The 21,992-nt window shown below is 35.4% G+C and overlaps 1 protein-coding gene across 1 annotated transcript in view; it reads right to left on the reverse strand.

The window, feature by feature from the left end:
- Positions 1–21,992, reverse strand: part of TMTC2 (transmembrane O-mannosyltransferase targeting cadherins 2) — a 387,351-nt gene that overhangs the window by 162,589 nt on the left and 202,770 nt on the right. Inside the window, exon 4 of the mRNA XM_004417918.3 lies at positions 16,907–17,021. Coding sequence (XP_004417975.2) covers positions 16,907–17,021 — 115 coding nt within the window. The remainder of the gene's footprint in view (positions 1–16,906; positions 17,022–21,992) is intronic.

Consider the following 21,992-nt stretch of genomic DNA (forward strand, 5'->3'; position numbering starts at 1 on the left):
AGCTCCACAAAGGCATAGCTGTGAACAGTTAGAAATAGAATAAAATTAACAGCTAACAAACTCTTTAGCCTTTATTATATAATTATATCAAGTTTCCAGGCACTTTAATCCTTGCGTCCACACTAGGAGATATCATAACCCATTTTTGCAGATGAAGAATGAGGATTAGCAATTTGACCAAGGGCAGTCACAAGACCAATAAAGGGGAGATTTGAATCCAAGTCTGTTTGATGCTAGAGCCCAGGCTGCCTCCATGATGCAAAAGTGGCAAAGAGTTAAATTTTTTAAAAAGGAAACTTTTCCCTCTCCCCCACTCCTTTCCTCCCATGAAAACAAATACTTTTCTGGTAGGCCTATATATATTTTCTGGGATCACAGTCAAATCTCTTTCAAATATTTCCTCATCCTCTAACAGAATTTTGTGATTTAAAACAAACAAAATTAAAAACTAAAAAGCACCTAACACGTTAAAGGCACTAACCACCAATGATTAAACTTGAAACCTACATACAGATTTGCTATTTATTCTTTGCTATTTACAGGGGCTATCCAACATGGATGACTAATTATTACATAATTTCTAAAAAAGAGAAACGTTTATCAGTTGGACGGGGTGCAATCACTGTGGAGGAACCCCTAAGCTGCATACAGGCATAGGCCACAGCCTGCCCTGCTCAGTAAAAGCCAGTGTAATTAGACTGCTGATTTTCCATTCATTCATTCAAAATATATTTTGAAAGTGCCATTATAAAGACTTAATGACTAGCAGAAAAGAGAGAGAATTTAAAAAGCAGTAACAAAGTTGTGTACAGGGCACTATGATACAGTATAATGCCCTGTGGAAGTCCATAGAAGAAAACCTAACTAACTAGTTTGTTCAGGCAAGGGGGGAAAAAACAAAAAGAACATTTGTGAATTCTACAGGAATCAACACACTCAAAAACATATTACCCAAAAAAAAAAAAAAAAGCTTCAGGGCCTGATTCCATCATAGATATGGTTATAATTTGGGTTACAGATGTTCCCATGGGCACGCAGTGATTTAGTGCAATGTACTCACTTTAAACATAAACGTTCAACAAAGTGGGTGTTTTCTTTGTCCCTTAGCAGCAGTGCTCTAACAAAAGTCTGCTGTTGAAGCAATAAATTATGAAAGAGGAAAAGGTATCATGTATCTCACAGACCACTAGGAATAGGTGTTAGGTCATACAAGCAGTTTCTAACTTAAGAACAAGCAAGATGCGTTCCAAAAATGAAAGTTTTGAGTCTCTCTTCTTTTTGCTTGGAATAGATTTTGCAACCTAAAAACAATTCACTCACAGGCTTATCCCAAAGTATTTGAAGAAATTAAGGAAAACATCATTTATAACAATGTTCCTAAAACCGCCCTTGCAGATTTAATTTTGGTGCTGAGAAGTGATGTCCCTTCACCCAACTCAGAGGTGAAAGAGAGCAAGGATCTCTTCGTGGCAGTAGTCATCATTTACAGGTCCTAGCAGTGAGAGCAGGAGGCAAATTGGTGGCTAAGGCTGGAGACAGGGAAGAAGAGCTGGAGGGGAGCCAAAAGATGTGAATGGAATGATGGAAGGTTGGGGATTAAGGGGCTAACTGAAGAGAAAATCGGAGAATACTTTCAGCAGCATTTGCTTCTATTTTCTTATCTTTTCTATTCACTCCATCCTCGTGTTTTACAAAGGTACTGGCCTTGCCCCAGAGAAACTTTTCAGCCCTGAATGTTTCCCATTACTGTTTTTTTTTTTTTTTTGTAGAACAGTGCCTAGAAATTGGCCAACTTGCTTGTCTTTGCTTGCTATCAGTCGCTGCTTTTGATTAAAGTTGCACTCTCTTCTCTAACCCTAAGTTTCAGGAGACTGAGGAGGACACGTTTTGCACCCCAGGTTTGCGCCCATGCCTAAATCTGGTCTTTGAAGATTTAGAGATTTTTCTAAAGATTTTTACTTCAAGCAGGCAAAGATACAGGGGATACACATACACACACACACAATCATTAAAACAAACTGAAGGCTATTCACAGGATATAAATGGTATTAAAAATCAGTCTAACTTTAGACTTCGGGATAACGCCCATCATTACCCGAACCTGGAATTTCTATTCTCTAAGAAAGTGCCTGCCTGTCATTTTGAGTCTGATGAGGAGATGTGGTCATACTGACCAGGCTGGATCTGGTTCTTCTCTAGATGATTGGCCAGCATTTCCTCACAGTGTTCTCCTTATTATCAAAACAGCAACAAAAAGATGGGATCACTCCTCCTCTTGCCTCTCATCCAAGCCCCATCTAGTCATCTCCAACTACAAGGGTCCCTAGGGGCAGAGTAAATTTGGGGGCCTCTAATGAAGAGCAATGAAGGAGTAAAGCAAAGGGGCATTCTTAGGTTTTTGATTCTGCAGAGGTAAACAGGAACAGAGGAAGAAAAAGAAAGTTTCTAAAATAAACCATGATCGGCCCGCCCCTTGGCGCAGCAGTTAAGTGCACTGGCTCCGCTGCTGGCAGCCCGGGTCGGATCCCGGACGCGCACTGATGTACCTCTTGTCAGGCCATGCTGTGGCAGCATCCCACATAAAGTGGAGGAAGATGGGCACAGGTGTTAGCCCAGCGCCAGTCTTCCTCAGCAAAAAGCGGAGGATTGGCAGATGTTAGCTCAGGGCTCATCTTCCTCACAAAAAATAAATAAATAAAATAAAATAAACCATGATATACCCTTCATGCACGAAGAGTTTAAGGACAATGTATGTACCTAAATCATGGGCAGCATGTATAAATACACATCCAACAAATGTTTATTGAGTTTGTACTGTGAGCTGAGCACTCTCGTAGCCATTTCGGATATCTACAAAATCTCTACCTTCATGGAGATTGCATTTTAGCAACATACTGAATAAACTATAAATCTGCATTTACTTTAATATGACTATATAGAGTTAGGAAATTATATGGTTTGCTAGAAGGTGATGAACGCAATGTAAAAAAAAGGAATCAAGTGGAGGAAGATAAGAGTGTGAGAGTAGGGGGTGGGCTGTAGTTTAAGTAGGGTCAGCTGGAAGGCCTCATGCACTTTGAAGCAAAGTATTAAAAGAAGTGACTGGTATGAGATAATTTAGCCACAGAAATAATTTAATATACTATTTATATAAATAACATATAAGAGAAAAATAAGCAGATGACAAGATGTTAATTTTTTAAATTCATCATCTTAATATCCAAATGTCCTCCACCTTCTATTACTTTAAGCAACTTCTCCAACATATAGGCAAATCTTGGTTAGGTTTTGTATAACAGAAAAAATAAATTAAATGGAAGACAATATTGCTATATTTCCTGGTGTGTCTAGGAAATAATTCTTAAGTCACAGTAATTGGAAATCTGCAGAGGACTGATTGGAACGACACAAATACCAAATTTACATCTGTTCATTTTTCTTCAGGAGCAGAAGAAACAAGACACTTCTTTTTCATAAGGCAAAACCTCCTTCTGAGAAAGCTGAAATTAATTTACTTGAAATTCTGCTGCATATCAGCCCACACTTTGCATGTGAGCATAATTTTAGGAACAACAACAAAAAATGCTTCTGGCCATTTAAGCAACTGTCAATCAACTTTAAAGTTAAACCAAACAAAAGGCATTAAAACAGGATGTGATTATGAACTTCTCTATAAACTTCTTTTATGGGCTTTCTAATACATGTCCTCAAATTTACCTACAGTGTTTTGGATAAAAGTGACTATAAAATTAAAGTCCATTTTAATGAGATTTCACAAAAATGCCTTTCATCATTTTTCCAACATGGAAAATAGTTTTACTCTCTCTACATAGCTAATCTTGAATGAATATTTCTTCATGGAAAAGCATGACCCACACAGTGCCATTTTAAAACTACATTTGTAATAGAAAACCTATAAAACAAATGACCACAGGAATGATTCAGTATTCTGCCTTCTCTTGCCAGCCTCCAATTTCTAAAAGAATTCAATCTCCCCCAATTTTACTTTGGGTTAGGGTGGGGAGGACAAGGCTTAACAGTTAGTTCCAGCAGGCAATCCTAGACACCAATACTACAATGTGTAGTTTCCATCGCTATAAAAGAAATGAGTGTGAAATAATAAGTGGTTTGATTCAGTTCTATTCAAAAGCATTTGTTGAGTACCAAGGAGGTGTCAAGAACTTCAAGACATGCTAAAAACAAAGACATAAATAATCTACATCTCCAGCCCCCAAGGAGTTCCTAGTGTGAATTTCAGTTCTTTGGTCATTGTGTATATGCATTTTATAGGATAAAATTATTCTCGGGGACAGCCTGATGCTATTCTCTACTACATTCAGAAGACGTGAATAATACTTCCAAGTTTCTAGACCATGATTGATGCTACTATCTTTTTTTTCCAGGGGGACATAAAAGCCCCACAGAAATATTTGACTTCTCTACAGTGTATGATCTTCTGACCATTTTCTCCCTTCTTACTGCCCTATCCATCAGCTTCAATGACATCAAACACTTCAGTCTTCTTTCCTCCTTGAGCATACTTTATGGTTCCACTTTCTCTACCAAGCTCCTCAAATGTTGATATTCCCCAGGATTAAATCCATGATCCTTCTTTCATTTATCCGTACACATATTACACACACACACACACACTATTTACAGTTATTTCAATTTACCTCCTTAGATAATTACAACTCCAAAATCTACACCTTCTATCTCAGAATGCTCTCATGAACTGTAGAAAGACATTCCAGGTGCCTAGTGGAAGCCCAATAGTCATCTGAAACCAAACAATTTTTCACCCAAACCACCTCATTCATTTGTCTTTCTAGTGTGACTCCTCTTTTCTTTTTCTTTATTATTTTTCCTTTTTCTCCAGGCTGAGTTAGGTCTCTTTGTCTACATTCTAATAACAATATAAGCATATCTCTTAGAAACGATATTACTTTATTACTTAGATATTTTAAATCCAAACTTCAAGCTACTTGAAGGCAGAAATTATACTCTTTGTCAGCTTGTTCCCACCATCAAATACAATAACTGTGACTCTGAAGGCACTCATTTGTTGAATGAATTAATGAATCCTTATTTCCAACACTTGAATTTGCAAATGTGTTGCTCGTATTTATAAATGTACTCAGAAGACATAATCAGTACTAATCAGACTTTAAAATTGCTCATTCTTTCTCAGAAATTATGTGAAAATTAGTGCTGTTTGACAGAAGTATTACAAGAATTGGGGATTTTACAGTGGCAAGAAAGGAGATTTCACTTTGAGAGCTAAACGGTAAAATCGACTCACAATGAATCAGAGAACAGGTGTGCAAAATGAACCATGGAAAGAAGATGGCTCCAAAACCAGCAGGTCTGGAGTGTTAACTTATCTAACTATATTAACACAACAACTGAGTATAAAATGTGCAAGTGTGCATGAAGAACAGGTGTTATGACTTTAAAGAAAGCTCTGTAAATTGGGACTTACAGAGGCAAACGACAACAGCACTTCTTTCAGCTCTTTCCAGGAAAGGAGGAGCTTTTGCTAAAGGATTTTATAGTATCAGGCTCTCTTAGACTAATGTCATTATAGGTTAATTCATCCAATACTCCTTAGCCTGATCCTCTTATAAAGTGAATGTTTTCAACACACGGATAGGTATGCTCACCAAACAAACTTGTGATTCCCATTTAGACTTGACTGGACTTTGATTCTTTCTAGTACTTACGACAACATGGTGAGGGAAATCCCATGAAAACACTAGCACCCAGGGTCTTTCTTATCTGTCTGTGTGTTTCTATTAAATAAGTAGGTCTCTCTGGGACGGATCACTCCAGGCAACTAAGTACCAGGCATCTGAACAGGTCTGGTTTCTTCCCTCTGACCCTTGCGGAAACTTACTGAATACTACTGAATGCTGCAAGATGAGCTTTCGTGTTACATACAATTTGTAATTTTAACTAATAATCACATATGATGCTTAACACCACAAAACCTACAGTAGAAAATGTTTCATCGTGTGCTTTTTTTTTTTATTGACCTGGATGTATTCTAACTGTAGCTTCTCCATGAAATCACTTCTGACTTCCTCTTTATCATCCTGCAGACGTCCAGGTCATTATACAGTAATTCTCTTGCCTCAATCTATTCTGGCATCTTGACAAGACAGAAATTGGCCAAATTTCTTTAATATAGTATATCATGGCCAAAACTCAAGAATAGATAATCTAATGCTAAAGTATATTCAAGAATTTACAGGCCTGCATGTAATAAGCATGGTTATTTGCCCTAGTTTCAAATAATCACTAATTTTTACTTTCAAAAATATTCTCAATAAAGGCTAGACTTATATTCTTAGCTGATTTATTTGTCCTACAGAGATGGCTAATATTACACTAAGTCTACAAAATTAGAACTGAAAATTACTGCAAGACAAATTTAAATAATGTGTTTCTATGAACAAAAGTTAATTGTACAGCCACTTGTATCTCAAGTAGGATTTTCAAGGGGCTATTAATATTTTAATAACCATGAAACATCTTACCCCATTTTTAATAAGTCAGAATAGAATTATATACTTCATTATTTACTATTTAATTTTTTCTGATTAACAAATGGAAATATCAGATTTTGTTTTGTTGAAATGTCCCTTGGCTGATTATTCAGTTAAGTAACACATCCATTATTTTCTCTACTGATTCTGAAAAAAAGTTTGTTTTCAATATGTTTGTAATAATGAAAATATTTCCAGGGTTTGGTGGGAGGAATAGAAAGAGAACTCAAGCCTTGACCCTAGATGATATATTCCAGAATCTTTATCTCACATCAGTACGTATACAATAACCATAGTCTCTGTGAGTAAATTTTACTACTCTTATGTGTTTTGGACAGTGACTATTTTCATAGATATATATGATAGAAAAAAAGTTGTGGAATAAATCAATATGAAGAGTCAGATAAGTGAACACGGCCAGTAACATGAGCTGGGAAAGAAGCAGATCAGCCAAGAATAAGGGGCAGGACATGGAATTGTTGTCCAATAAACTTAAACTTCATCGATTTATTTTCATTCATTAGTTTATTCATTAGTTTATTAACCAACCATTTATTAATTTATTCATTAGTGTATTAATCAATATATCCAAAATTTAACTCATTCATTAGCTTATTAGTCAACATATACATAATTTCAAGCCCATGTGCCTAGCACTATGCTCAGCAATGAGGATAGAATGGTACTTGAGCCTCCCCTGGATTTAAAGAGATGACACTGTAATTAAGGGGAACATAGTATCACAAATATAACTATGATCCAGACTAAAAAGAGACAAGCATTAGTTGCTCTGGTGAGATCTGGGAGGGATACCTATCTTCCAACTCTGAAAATAGGAGTAGTATCAAGAAATCTTCCCAGGGAAGTGTCACTTAAGCTCAAATAAAAAGAATGTATTGGTATCAGCCAGGAAAAAGTATGAGGAGTAGGGTGGAAAGAGGTCAGAAGGGGAGAAAACGGTGAAGAATTCTGCAGACAAACGAATAGTATGTGTAGAGGTCTCCTAGCAAGGAAGAATATGACATATTTGGGAAAACTCCAAGAAAGAAACTTCAACTAAAAATCAGATATCATAGAGCAAAAATAACAACAAAAGCTTGTAACCAGGCTTATTTAGAAAAAATAAAATCTGAACAATCAGGAATAACCAGTTTAAATGTAATGAGGGGAAAAAAAGGATCCAATTTGTATTAGCAAAAATATTTTTTTAGAAACATTAAGAATAAATCAACCTCGGGCCGGCCCCGTGGCTTAGCAGTTAGGTGCGCACGCTCCGCTACTGGCGGCCTGGGTTCGGATCCCGGGCGCGCACCGAGGCACCGCTTGTCTGGCCATGCTGAGGCCGCATCCCACATACAGCAACTAGAAGGATGTGCAACTATGACATACAACTATCTACTGGGGCTTTGGGGGGAAAAAAAGGAGGAGGATTGGCAATAGATGTTAGCTCAGAGCTGGTCTTCCTCAGCAAAAAGAGGAGGATTGGCATGGATGTTAGCTCAGGGCTGATCTGCCTCACAAAAAAAAAAAAAAAAAAAAGAATAAATCAACCTCAAATTTGTGAACAAAAATATAAAATTTTAATAAAGGGAAATTTAAAAATTGAAATGAATGTAGAAATACATATATCTGGAGGGGAAACTTCAGGAGCAGAACAACATAAGTTCCCCTCACTTTAATATATAATCACTGCATAACAACAAACAGCCCAACTGGACTTCTAAAGCTATTTAACAAGGCTATAATCAAGTTCACATTAAAGATAAAACACATAGCGGGCTGGCTCCGTGGCTTAGTGGTTAAGTGCGCGCGCTCTGATGCTGGCGGCCCGGGTTCGGATCCCGGGAGCGCCCCGAGGCACCACTTCTCCGTCCAACGTGAGGCCGGGTCCCACGTACAGCAACTAGAAGGATGTGAACCTATGACATACAACTATCTACTGGGGCTTTGGGGGGAAAAAACTGAATAAATAAAATCTTTAAAAAAAAAAAGAAAAAAAAAAAAAAGATAAAACACATAAAAATAATCAAGAAGTACCTGAAAACAAATAATAAGAACAGAAAACTTTCCCTTTGACTATAAAATATAGTAGAAGTTATAATAAATAAAACAGAAATAAAGTCCATAACATTGATCCATGTTTACATATGAATTTAGCCTAGGTGACAGGCAACTACTCAACAAATTATTATGGGGATATTAGTTTTCATTTGGGAAAAAAAAATTATGCCTTAATACAAAAAAATATATATATCCAGGGTAGATTAAGGACCTAAACAAAAAAATGAAAATAATTCTAAAAATATTCAAAAAATAAACAATAATTTTAAAAAAAATATTAGCCTGTGAATGGTCTTCATGGAGATACAAAATACAAAAGCTAGATATGAAAGGACTTGTGGATTATTTTTCCACATAGAAATTCAAGTTATGTACAATAAAGAATATCACAGTAAAGAAAAAAGACATGCAAAAACTAGGAGAAAATATTTGCAAAACAAATGTTTGTGTACATACATATAAGCCCATGGGGGCATTTTACCTAAACCTCAATAATCAATATGAAAAACTTCACCCAAGGAAAACTAGGCAAAAAATATAAATAATTAATTCCCAGGAAAATTACAAAAAGCCAATAAATATAAGAAAAATTACTCAACTCCACTTGTAATTAGGGAAATGGAGAACGATGCAACGTAGTTTTGAAACCATCCCATTGGACATTTATTAACGCTGTCTACGTAAGAGCCCCAATAGAAACAATTTGATGTTAATCAAAATGAGGGTGGTCATGCAAACTATGACACATCTGCACACACACATAAAAGTAAAAAATCAATGGTGATGCATATATGTGGGGAAAAAAGTTAAAAGTATGTCTGCATAACTACACGTCTAACTACATGTGTAAATGCTCACAAAAAACTGAAAGGACATGTGGTAGAGGAAGGGAACATGATGTAAGGCATGCAGTAAGAAGAACTTTGTGCAGGGCTGGCCCCGTGGCTTAGCGGTTAAGTGCTTGCCCTACGCTACTGGCGGCCCGGGTTCGGATCCCGGGCGCGCACCGACGCACCGCTTCTCCGGCCATGCTGAGGCCGCGTCCCACATACAGCAACTAGAAGGATGTGCAACTATGACATACAACTATCTACTGGGGCTTTGGGGAGAAAAAGGGAAAAAAAAGGAGGAGGATTGGCATGGATATTAGCTCAGGGCTGATCTCCTCACAAAAAAAAAAAAAAAAAAAGAACTTTGTGCTTTACTCTCTATTTTTCAGTACTGTTTGAATGTCTTACAAGATTATATTCGTGTATTAATTGTGTGGTGAAAATTATCAATTAATACAAAATAAAAGTATGTAATACGTGTTAGGCCCTGCTCTTACCATATGAACAGGTGGGTACCAGCACGCTGCCTCACCTCATTCCAGGAATCAGAAAAGGGCCAGGTGAGCCCTACTGACCCCAAGCCAGTGGACTTTCACCAAAATCTCTCAGTTCCATTCACTTTATATCAGACATGCCAAGCACTTCTGAGTACTACTCTTTGGTAGCCTTTCCTGAATTCTCTATTTTGGGAGACCAGTCTGCTTACCTGATATCCCCTGGACACCTCCCTCTGTCCCTACCACACACACACACACACACACACACACACACACATACATATCCAGAGAACCTGGCAGGAAACCCTGTCCTGAAGTAACTTGGCCAAAGGTTACTTTCCCCCTCGTTTCCACCAGTCTTCCCTTCTATGGGCTTCTCCTGCCTTGTTGTCAACGGAGCTCAAGGAAGGCCTCAGCTCCACGTCGGGTAGTAGCACTCTTCCATTCTGTAATCTCTGACGCTTCTAACCTCTCAAGGGTTCTCAAAACCTGGCCCTGAATAAACAAATAAATCTCTCATTAGAATTGGATCTACAGTGACCACATTTCCCCCACTGCTGTATCCTCCTAAGTTATTTCCTCCTAGGACAGAGTTCTTGGCATCATGAGATATATAAGCTTGCCGAAATTCTGTGCCAAATTTTGGCTTCATAAAGGAGTCTTTTACTCGACACCTTCCCTCATTAAAAACCACTGTCTGGGCTCTATCTCTCTTAAACTGAAGCTCCCAATAGGCAGCTGTTACTGGTTGAATTGTGTCTCTCTAAAAAAAGATATATTGAAGTCCTAACCCCAGTACCTCAGAATATGACCTATTAGGAAATAGGACCACTGCAGATATAATTTAAGTTAACATGGGTGGGCCCTTAATCCAATAAGACTGGTATTCTTATAAGCGGTTGTGAAGACAGAGACACACAGGGAGAACACCATGTGATGACAAAGACAGAGATTGGAGTCATACAGCTGCAAGCCAAGGAACCAAAGAATGCCAGCAAACCACAGGAAAGAGGCAAGGAAGGACTCCCATACAGGTTTCAGAGGGAGTATGGCCCTGGGGCATCTTGATTTCAGACTGCTTACCTCCAGAACTGTGACACAATAAATCCCTATTGTTTTCAGCCACCTAGTTTGTGGTACTTTGTTATGGCAGCCCTAGCAAATTAATACACAAACGAATCCTAATATAAATGTGTTTGTTTCTGAAATTGCAAGAAAATGCAACTCTAGATGTCAATAGCTTTAAGAAGGCTCTTTATAACCCAAAACTGTTTAGTGATAACGATCAAAATATACTTAACACAATTCAAAGAACGTGGTTTTTAATACCCATTACTAATCTTATCACTTACATCGATAAATGGGATCTTCTCTGCTCTGACATAGATTTCATAATTCATTTATAAAATCAAACACAGGTGGAACTCCTCTAAGTATGGGGAGATAAATGACCAATAAGAAATTGCCACTACCTCAAGAAGCTGAGTGTGAATGGAAATGACCACTGTGCGTCAATATTAAATATGGTATTGCTATTAAATTTAGACACATATTCTTTATCTTACAGAAGTATTTACTTATTCCTAGTTTATTTATAAGTCTTGTTCTCTGAGGTAGATGTGCATCAAAATCGTTCTTGGCATTTCCAGAGATGATCATATTCTTTTCCTCTTCTGATCTTTTAAATTGAAAGTGTATAGTAATTGAATTGTAATATTGAATACTCCACCACGAATCTTGGAATAAACCTCATCTGATAGTGGTGTTTTAATCTTTAATATGCTGCTGCATCCACTGTATTAATTTTAAGACATGTCTACATTTATATTCATAAGTCTAATTGGCCTCTTGTGGTTCTGTCACTTTCTTCTTGCTTGTTGGCTTAATGTTTTGTTTTTTGGGTTTTGGGTGCTTTTGATGCTGTTATTATTCTCTTTTGTTTTTTGGAATTAAATATAGTCAGACCTTTTGCTATCAGTTTTATCTAGCTGCACAAAAATGATAAGCATAACTAGTGCAAGAAATATCACTTTATTGAAGATTTGATAGAACTAATGAAATGACTTAATTTGGTTTCTTGTGGAGAAAACATTTTAATACGGTTTTCAAATCTTTTCCAAAGATTTTGATTCAGATTGCCTCCTCTTCTTGGGCCAATGTTGGTCACTTATATTTTCCCAGAAAAGCATTCATATATATATTTCATATCTATAACTAAGATTTTCATATACATAACTAATGTTTTCTTATTTTAAGCTTCCATCTATCTAGTTGAAGCCCCTTTCTCATTTCCAATGTTGTGTATTTGAGGTTTTCTATTTTGTCCTATATTGCCATTGCCAGAAATTGTTGATCTTTTAAAGAAGCAGCTCTTATATTTATTCATTACTTCCTACTGTTTCTCCATATTCTTCTTTATTGATATTTTCTTTTTACTTCCCCTAAATTAGCTTATTTTATTGCTTCTTTCTAGCTTCTCAGATTGGATGATTACTTAGATTCTTACAACACAGAACAAAAATGACAACTAACTTACGGTAGCAAAATCTCTATTATCCACAGAAATGATCCCCTCTATTATGTAAGATAATCAAGAATTGATTAAACCACATTAAATTTATGATCTGCATTCTGAAATCTAATGCCTAATGAAATATTCAATGTTCTATTGAATTACCTGTTTAAATACCTTTGGAACAGACTGACGGGGACAAATCTATAACAACAATGAAAGAACATCGACTGAGTATTTTTCAGCCTAGAAATCAATTATGTTTCAGATGGCAGTGAGTGGTGCAGTTAAAAGGTTGAAAGTCGACTATGTACTTATAAAATCTGACAGTGTGAATCACTGAACAATAGTCCATCTGCTTTGTCCTGGAAATTTATTATACTTGAAAAGAAAAACCAACATCATAATGCAGATCTGTTAAATCTGGTCTCAAAAAAGTTAACTAGTGTCAAGTACTGGATTTTAATAAACTTGGCAAGATAAATAAAAGGCTAAAATATAAGGCTATACAATAAGTATACTACATCTATTGCTATTAAGAGTAGAATTAAGTACTGTTTTAAATTTAACATTATATGACTATTACATAAGCATGGATTGAAGTGATATCAAAACAATATTATAATTAATGGATTTAGATAATTAAAAATGCTTTCTGCAGCACTTTCTTCTTGAAAGCGACTCAGCTCAGTTTTACAAATCCACTGATGATCTAACAAAATTCTACAGCATGAGTTCAGTAAATTCAGCAAATCTCATAAAAAAATTAACTTACAGTCTCTATTAGATTTAATTCCAACTATTTTATTTCTACATATAAAGGTGATTTCAATTAAATTTTTTTCTGAATTTGTAAGATATGTATTGAGGTTTTTTTTCCACACTCTTAGTTTATTTCTGCCAGCTTGAGCAGAAATACTATTGTTTCGTGGATGTAGCGTCAGAGCATCTTAAGTTCAAATACTGACTCCTCTACTATTTGTATGACCTTATACAAATTACCTCTGAGTTTCATTTTCCCCATTTTGTAGTCTTCATCTGAAGACAAACTGGGATAATATGTGTAAAGAACTAGGAAGAGTGCTTGGCATTTCGAAGTAATTCAAGTAATTTCTACCAAAGAATGAAAAAAAATTAAAATTATTCCATTATTTTATAAACAGGATATATAATTATTTGTATGTACCTCTCAGATATATTTGATATTAATCCTCCAAAAAATTATCCTCAAAGTTTTAAAATCTTGTAAGGCAATCTTCCCTAAACTTCAGATATAACCACATACCATTTGTACCATTGTTTACTTAGTGTTTTCCCAAATCATTCTTTTTTTCTCTATCTTCACCTAGAACAATAGATATGCTATTTAGATATGCCAGTTATATTTTTTAAATATATACATAAAAATAAAATTATCAGGATTAATTTAAGGATTATCTCTGACCTAGAATCATCCTGTATCTGGCCAGCGGTGGTGTACTTCACTTTTTAATGATTACTGTTTTGAAGTTACATAATAATGTATGCCTCCAGATTATTTTCCTAATAAAATGTCTAACAATATCAAATTTTTGCAATGATTTACAAAGCAAGTAGGTTTACCAACAGCGAATGTGTTCAAAAAATCTAGGTTATTGATTAAAAGTTAAGTAGAGGATCTAACAGGAGCTTATGCTCCCCCCAAGCTTCTAAAATTCATTAATAAATTAACGCCTGCTACTGCCACAAACGAGTGTTATCAGGTTCAGTTTACTGGTAAGACTGAGCAAGGAATATTCCTTTTCTTTCAGGATTTGAAATAGAACAAGGAACAATTTCTGTATATCACAGAAAATTACGTAATGAAAATAGAATCTACGTCTCAAAAGAAAAATTTTTTATTTGTCTAACAGTCTCTAACTGTTCATGAGAAAACTTGGCCTTTTTCCTACCTATGTAAATAAACAGAAAAAAAGTTTGTTCCTAAGGATATATGATACCAGATATATTTATAATATGTGTTGCAAAAGATCTATCTCGGTGTATTCTACTGATATTTGATTAAAAAATTATTGAAGAATTCACCTATTTTGAAATATAATTATTGAGTATCAGAATTCTGTCAACCACATGGGTTATATAATCCAATATTTCAAATCACTGCCAGTATTTTTTGTGGAATTTAAGTCTCTCCATTTGAGTTAACAGTTAAATGTAGTTTAAAAATCTATCATATTAGTAAAAATATTTTGGAGCTATATATGGCATTTATGACATATCCTATTTCCTACGATTAGGGGAAAAAAACTGAACTTGTTAATAACCACTTCTCCAGCAAGGATTTTTCTTTAGAGTTTGGGGAGGTCTATCCATATACTTTCATAGTGTATATATGCACCCACAGAGAAAGTTTTATAAGATGCAGCTTTTAAATTACATGTAAAGTGGATTTGTCTAATTGAATGAATTTCTCTTCTCAGCAAAGAGTAGGCCAGGATAGACACATTTCATTTTTCTTTCAACCTTGCCCAACAGCTTTCAGTAAGAAGTAGGTAACTTTTTAACCGGTGGCTGTGGGTAAGAGAGACAAAAACAAGTTTAATGAAGAGGTGTGGGTTGTTCAGCTTACTTTCTCCCCTGAAAATGTATGGAGAATGTGCACCAGAAGAAAACTGGCATCCCATATTCAAGGTAAGAAGCCCCTTTTACAATATTGTCAGACGCAAAAAAAATGAAGAACATTTACATAAATTTATCAAACTGATAAGGTTTTTATGAAATAAAAATACTATTAATTAATACTACAGTAACTTCACATTATTTACATGAAGAGGACATGAGGAAAATCCCTTTGTAGAAGTATCTAGATATATTCATTCGAGTAAAGAAAAAGATGCAAATTCAAATTATTTCAAGGTAAAGGATGGTAATATATATGGTGAAGCATGAAACACAGCAGATAGTATCAGGAATTGGGCAAACTGGAGAAAGTATGCTCCATCTGAAAGCATTCCACGTAAAAAAAGAGAAATAAACACTGTGCAGGTCAATACAAAACACAGGCTGACCTAATTTAGACCACAGGCCATGAGATAGGGATCCCAGTGTTAAACTCTAGGACGTTAAAGACAAGGTAAATGTACAAACAGGAAGTTTTCTTAAAAATCTAGAGTTTTTTCTGTGTATTTTTATTCATTTTTTGTATCTATGATTTTAGATTTAGCCAGTACAAAATATTTAGATGTAACCAGAGCACAAATATATATTAAAAATTAAGTATACAAATTAGTTTGAAACTGTCAATATTACATAGCATTCATTAAACACAAGCAGTAGACCACTTATTTTGCCTGGTCCCTTCTTACAGGGAATTGATCCTCCTTTCCATTCCAACTCTGGAGGCACTGTCAATGAAGGTGTCTTACAGCCCCTGCCACACTGCCCAATTTTCATTCAAGAAAGGACACAGGATCCCAGGAGGGTCAGTCAAAGATCTTTTTCCAGAATTAACAGAGACACCAAGACGTTTCCTTCTGAGATTGATAAGAGTCAGGATGCTATATGCATAAAGGTACAGAAGTCACCTTTCCCATTGATATAGACAGAGTCCCACCAAGAATGGAGTGAACCCAGAAGAAACCAGAGCCACAAAAATGGAAACAAATTCCTGCAACATAATAGAGCACCTGGATCTAATTGTGCTGACATCTAGTCAACCCCAGGGATTTTCAGTTACGGGAGTTAATAAATTCTCTTTTGTGTTGAAGCGAGTTTAGACTAGGTTTATATTACTTAAAAACAAAAAAGTGTCATAATATAAGAGACAAAGAAGGGATTTCAGTTTAATTTAAATTTATCCACTCAGATCTCATTGTATCTTCTAGGGCTTTCCATTCAAAGAACAGAAGCAATTTTCCCTCTATATATTTCTCTAACTCAACATATACAAATACTCTAAATTATCTTACTATCCCCACCTAATCATCAGTACCTTTGGAGAGGAGGGATAAAAGAAGAACTATTATCTTATTTGCTAAGTCCCCAGGTTTAGTACATATTCTATATATACTTGGATAAAAGCAATTTTTTAATAGAGGACAAAAATCTATCATTATTAATAATCAAGATATCAATTATATAAAGTATCATACATACCAGGCTTATTTTATGAACCCAACTAAGCATTAATGGAATAAACTTAAAAAAAAAAAACTGAAAGCATTTAAACTAATTTTTATGTTATATAGCATAGTACGTCTAAAAAATTCAGCCATACATCAATACACATGAATATCAATGTGGCCCAAAGCAAAGAAATCACAAATACCATCCACCTACTAGTCTCTAAGGCATGATTAGTGAAAAAACTATTTCAGAAAAACAGCCATCATCATCTCCATTTATAGCAGTTAATTCAATAGTCACTCTCACCACAGGTTTCAAAGATAAACCAAACTAGAGAAAGCAATGCATACTCACAAATTATAAAGCATGTCGGCCATGTTGCTACGGTAGTACAAAGCATTTCTATAGGCGCTTTCAGCTTCAGAAATTTTGCTCTGACTCTTCAGAACATTTCCAAGGTTACCCCATGCTGCCAAGAAGAGAAAGAAGTATTCAGGCTGAGCATCAAAACAATTATACAAGACATAATATCAGGCCGCCAGGAAGTACCCCAGGGAAAGAAAACCTTCATAAAATATTTTTAAGAAGGAAAATTTATTTTCTTTCTACTCCAACATTTCATCAAACCAGGAGATTTATTTAAATCTCAGCCTAAAAATCAAAGCCTAAAAAAAATTAATTATTATGTGTCAAGGCTGATCTACAGATACAGTTCATCACAAAGCCAAGAACAACAATATCTTAAGATCACCTTCAAAGACTTCATGCTCTTTCAAATTTCGGGAAGGGTCTGCATGGCCTGAAATTATTGTATACTTAGTGAACCAGACACTATAAGAAATCACCTTAAAATTAACATTTCATTCAAATATGAAAAAACTGATAAATGACATGGAAGAACTGGGGATAAAAAGCAAGATAACTAAGTAAGATCAAAGCTATAAAGAGGGTTAATAGTCATCAGAACATATCAGTAAAACATTATGCTTCTTAAAACAGTTAAGTTTATATGGTTTATTCATGTTTAATGTTCTTTTATATCCTTCTTGCTAATAAATTCATTTGTGGGGAAAATCACTATTTCAGTATTTCCATACATAATGTTAAAAAAAATCAGTATTTTTCTGTATGCCCTTTATTTTTCACCCCAAATAATCATGATTTCTCAGAATTAAAAATAACCAAAGGCACACCATCAACAGCTGCCCATGTAGCTTGGCTGTCAAGCAGACCTATCTCTCAAAGCTGGATGCTTCTCTCGTCTTCTTTCCTTCCCAAAGAGATAGGGTGTCAAGTCCTGAAACCAGAGTCTGTCTCAGCCAGAAGACAGGGATAAGAAGAAGGTTTCTGTGTGTCAAGATATTTTTATTTGGATAATTACTGACTGTATCTGAAGAATGAAAGGGGTTTGGGGGGGGTATCAATTTTTAATGCATAAAAAGTATAGAATCTTTCAGTCCCAAATGTGCCTATGTGCCCTGTAATTTAACACTCTGTGACTCAGTTTACTCATCTGTAAAATGGGAAAAATAATTAGTATCTCCTGTGTTTTGTGATGAGGATTAATCGACTTAATATACGTAGGATGTTTAAGACAGTGCCTGCCACATGGCAAACACTCAGCAAATACTTGCTATAATCATTAATATTATTGTGGTTGATGCTCTTTGCAATTTACCATGTCAAGTATTGCTTATAGAAATAATATCAAATATAATGTATTTTACGCCCTTATGTTATCTACAGAGAATAAAAATCTTTCATATTTGGAAAGTCATATACCTCCTTTTGCCTCTAATGGAAAACAGAGGAAAAGCACTGTACTTATAATTATCCAGCACCTAATAATGCCACATACCACATCACACACTTGAAATGTATCATCTCCCTAAGCTCTCAACACAGTCCCGTAAATAAATACCTCATCCACAGAGTGGATGAGGAAACAGACTCAGAGACACTTAAGAACTTGCCAAGTTAATACAGGAGTATTAGAGCTGGAATTTCAATCCAAGTCTGGCTGCTTCCAAACTTTTTCCACCCTCCACCGAGCATTTTCATATCACATTTCATTTTTCACTGCAAACCAACATTCACACACTACAATTAGGCCATGGCATTATAAGTCCATAGAAAGTTGAGTCCTTAAATTGAAAGATAAAAGTTAGTTTAAAATATTATCAAATTCAAATACTAAATTCAATAATATTAAATATAAAGTAGGAAAAACATATAATAAAACAAATTATAATTATCTGCAATTTAATAGGTATAACACCACATATATTTTATATCTAGCCCCCACGACCACCACCAAATTAATAAAGTATGGCTCTATGGAAACCTCTAATAGCCAGGCTGTTTTTCAACCCACCTCACCTCTCCCAAAGCTCAGCTTTGATTGTGACATTAGTAAATTAAAATATATTTACACTGGAATCACTCCAGAAAAATGCATCCTAATATTAATTTAAGCACCAAGAAAACATCATTATAATGCTATCTGATCTAACCCATAGTCTTAGAACACAGATCCTGAAAGAAACATTATAGCAAGGAATTATTTTGCATATTTTAGGGCATATTTCCAGAGGAACAGATTGACATTTTTTTCCAGGTACTTATACCTCAATTAAATAATAAACTAACAAGTGTTTCTCTTGTTAATCGTCACAGACATATAGTTAAGTCTAGGATATATGTTTACTCATTCAGTTGGTTGTTCATTTACTCATCCATAAATGTACTCATTTATTAAACAGATATTTGTTAAGCACCTATTTTGTGCCAGGAACTTTATTAGGGGCTGGGCACTTAGAATGGTACCTATATACAAGTTCCCACCTACTCGGAGATTATGTTTGAAGTGAGGGGTAAAGTGGAGGGAGGACGAGAGGACCACACAATAGAATAAATGAATTAACTTCAGAAAGTGATAAGTACTACAAACAACATAAAACAAAGTGAGGTGGAGTGGATGAGACAATTTATATAGCAATATCTCAGAAACAGGGAAATGGGTGTGACCTCTAAGGACTGAAGGATAAGGAGCCAGCCTTGCAGGGATCCGTGATTCCAGGTAACAGGAATAGTAAGAGCCAAGGAGCTAAGGTGGCTTCCTCCGGGACAGGCAGCAGAGAAGATGGTTTTTCAGAGTGAGATTACAATTTAGAAGTTAAAAATCATCGGCAAGGTTATCTGCGGCAAAGCCACAATGTGATACTAAGTTTCTTGGATTTTGTCCAAATGGAAATCTCTCACACCTTTTTGATGAAGTCACTGCCCTGGATGACTTGGGGGAAAAAAAAGAAAATTCCCAAATTAAGGATATATTTTTAAAACAACTTTAATTGCTCATAGATAAGAGAGGAAGGAAGGAAGGAAGGGAGGGAGGGGGGTAGGGGTAGGCTTTGATGTCCTGAGCTCATCTGACACTCACCACCAGGCTATTTTATTCTCCTATTGTACAAACACAGTCTTACAGAAGATCAGCTTGAGGGTTACTCTGAGATCACGATAAATGAGACAAAGCAAAATCACGTCAAAATTTTACTAAACATGAAAAAGAAAAGGCCACTGTACAACCCCCAAAATACAAACATCCCCCTTTCTTGCTAAATGAATGACTTCTTTATCCAGTCATAGAATTATCCCAGCATCCAATCTAGAGGACACACCTGCTTCCTTAGACCCTCTCCCAAATGACCCAACCAAAGTCCAAATCCTATGATAGGACATATAATGAGATACCCCAGGGTCCCCACAGTGTAGTGGTCTCTCAGCTCAAGGAGTAATTAAGCCAATTTCTTTCCTACCAGTGTGCTCCTGGTGGTCTTTGGCTGAAAGGCACTGACATAGAGGATTTCGTCTAACTCAGATATGAAAACAATTTCTTTACAAAATCCCTTCTTCCTTGGATAATTGTTCTTTAATACTGTTTTTAACAAAACAGATTCTAGGTTTTTTAAGTAAGAGCTGCCAAAACTAAGTGTAAAATTGTTACATACTTCTTTTTGGTGTGAAAACTGCTGTCACTATTTCCATACTTTCAAATTTAAATGTGATTGATTTTTGCATCAGTGCTACCAAAACTCAAGGCTAACATAAAGATCACTTCTAAAAATACAAAGCTATCCTATAGACTATGACTTAAAATAAAAAATCCTATTAGTAGTCACCTAAATAGTAATTCTTTTCATAAAAGCTGTTCATTTACCATGTTTCAATGATGAAACAAAAAGTGAAAAAAAATCATTGTTGAATTGAGAAATCATTTAAAATCTAGCTATGACAGATATATCATAGTTTAAAGGAAAATACATTAAAGTGAACTATAAAAAGTACATCTTAAAAGCACTAATGTGATGATTTCACATCTATATAATTAACCTATAGAATTAATCAGTGTAGCTATGGGTTACTTTTCTTATCTATTACTTGATAAATTTGATCACATTACCAAGTCAACTTTTTTATATCAGATCAATTTTTAAATCTAGCTGGTCTGACTACTTGAAAGTGTCCAAACCAAAACTTGAAAAATAAGGAATGTTGCAAGGCTCATGGACAGGACAATTTAACATTATAGAGATGTCAATTCTCCCAAAGTTAATCTTTAAATTCTATGTAATTCCAATCAATATTTTAGCCTCATTTATTAACGAACTCAAAAAAATGTATTCTAACCATAAGAGAAAAATGAAACTGGATTTTTATACAATATTCACCATATACAAGGGGAAACTACAAATAGTTTTAAAAGTTAAATGTGAAAAGGTAAAGCTAACAGAAGAATATGTAAAAGAATAGCTCTGTGGAAGGGAAGGGAAAGGGACTTCTTAAAAAAACCTCCAAATATAACTCTAAAGGTAAAAAGCTGATGAATTTGAGTATCTCAAAATGAAGGACTTCTATTTATTGAAGGACACTATGGACAAAGTTAAACATGCATTAAAACAGCAGAAGAAGAAATTTCAGACATCTAAACAAACCAGAGATGGTACTTAGAAAATAAAAAGAACTCCTAACAAAGCAACAAGCAAAAGACAAGAAATCTAACAGAGGGGGGAAGAAAATAGGATAAGGATATGAACAGGAATTTACAAAAAGGGAAACCAAAATAAATTAAAGCATTTTAACTAATACTCAAATTCCTTAGTAACCCAGAAAAATGCAAATTATAACAATAAAATTTGAGATTGGCAAAAATTAGAAAACTGGGTAAAGGCAAGTACTGGTGGGGATGTGGGGAAGGGCCCTGGGCACTGTGGGTAGCAGCATGGCCTGGGGCAGCCATTCTGTTACTCAGTCCAATTAACAAATGTCATTGACTAAGTCAAGGATAAACCCTGACCAACAACCCCACTCCCAGAGAAATTCTCACCTAAGAGCACATGTAAAAGGGTGTTTAATGCAAGCCTCTCAGTGTTGGCTGACAGTG

The sequence above is a fragment of the Ceratotherium simum genome, chromosome 25 (genome assembly GCF_057802395.1).
Source record: "Ceratotherium simum simum isolate JZ-2026a chromosome 25, ASM5780239v1, whole genome shotgun sequence".
In the NCBI taxonomy this organism is placed as follows: domain Eukaryota; kingdom Metazoa; phylum Chordata; class Mammalia; order Perissodactyla; family Rhinocerotidae; genus Ceratotherium; species Ceratotherium simum.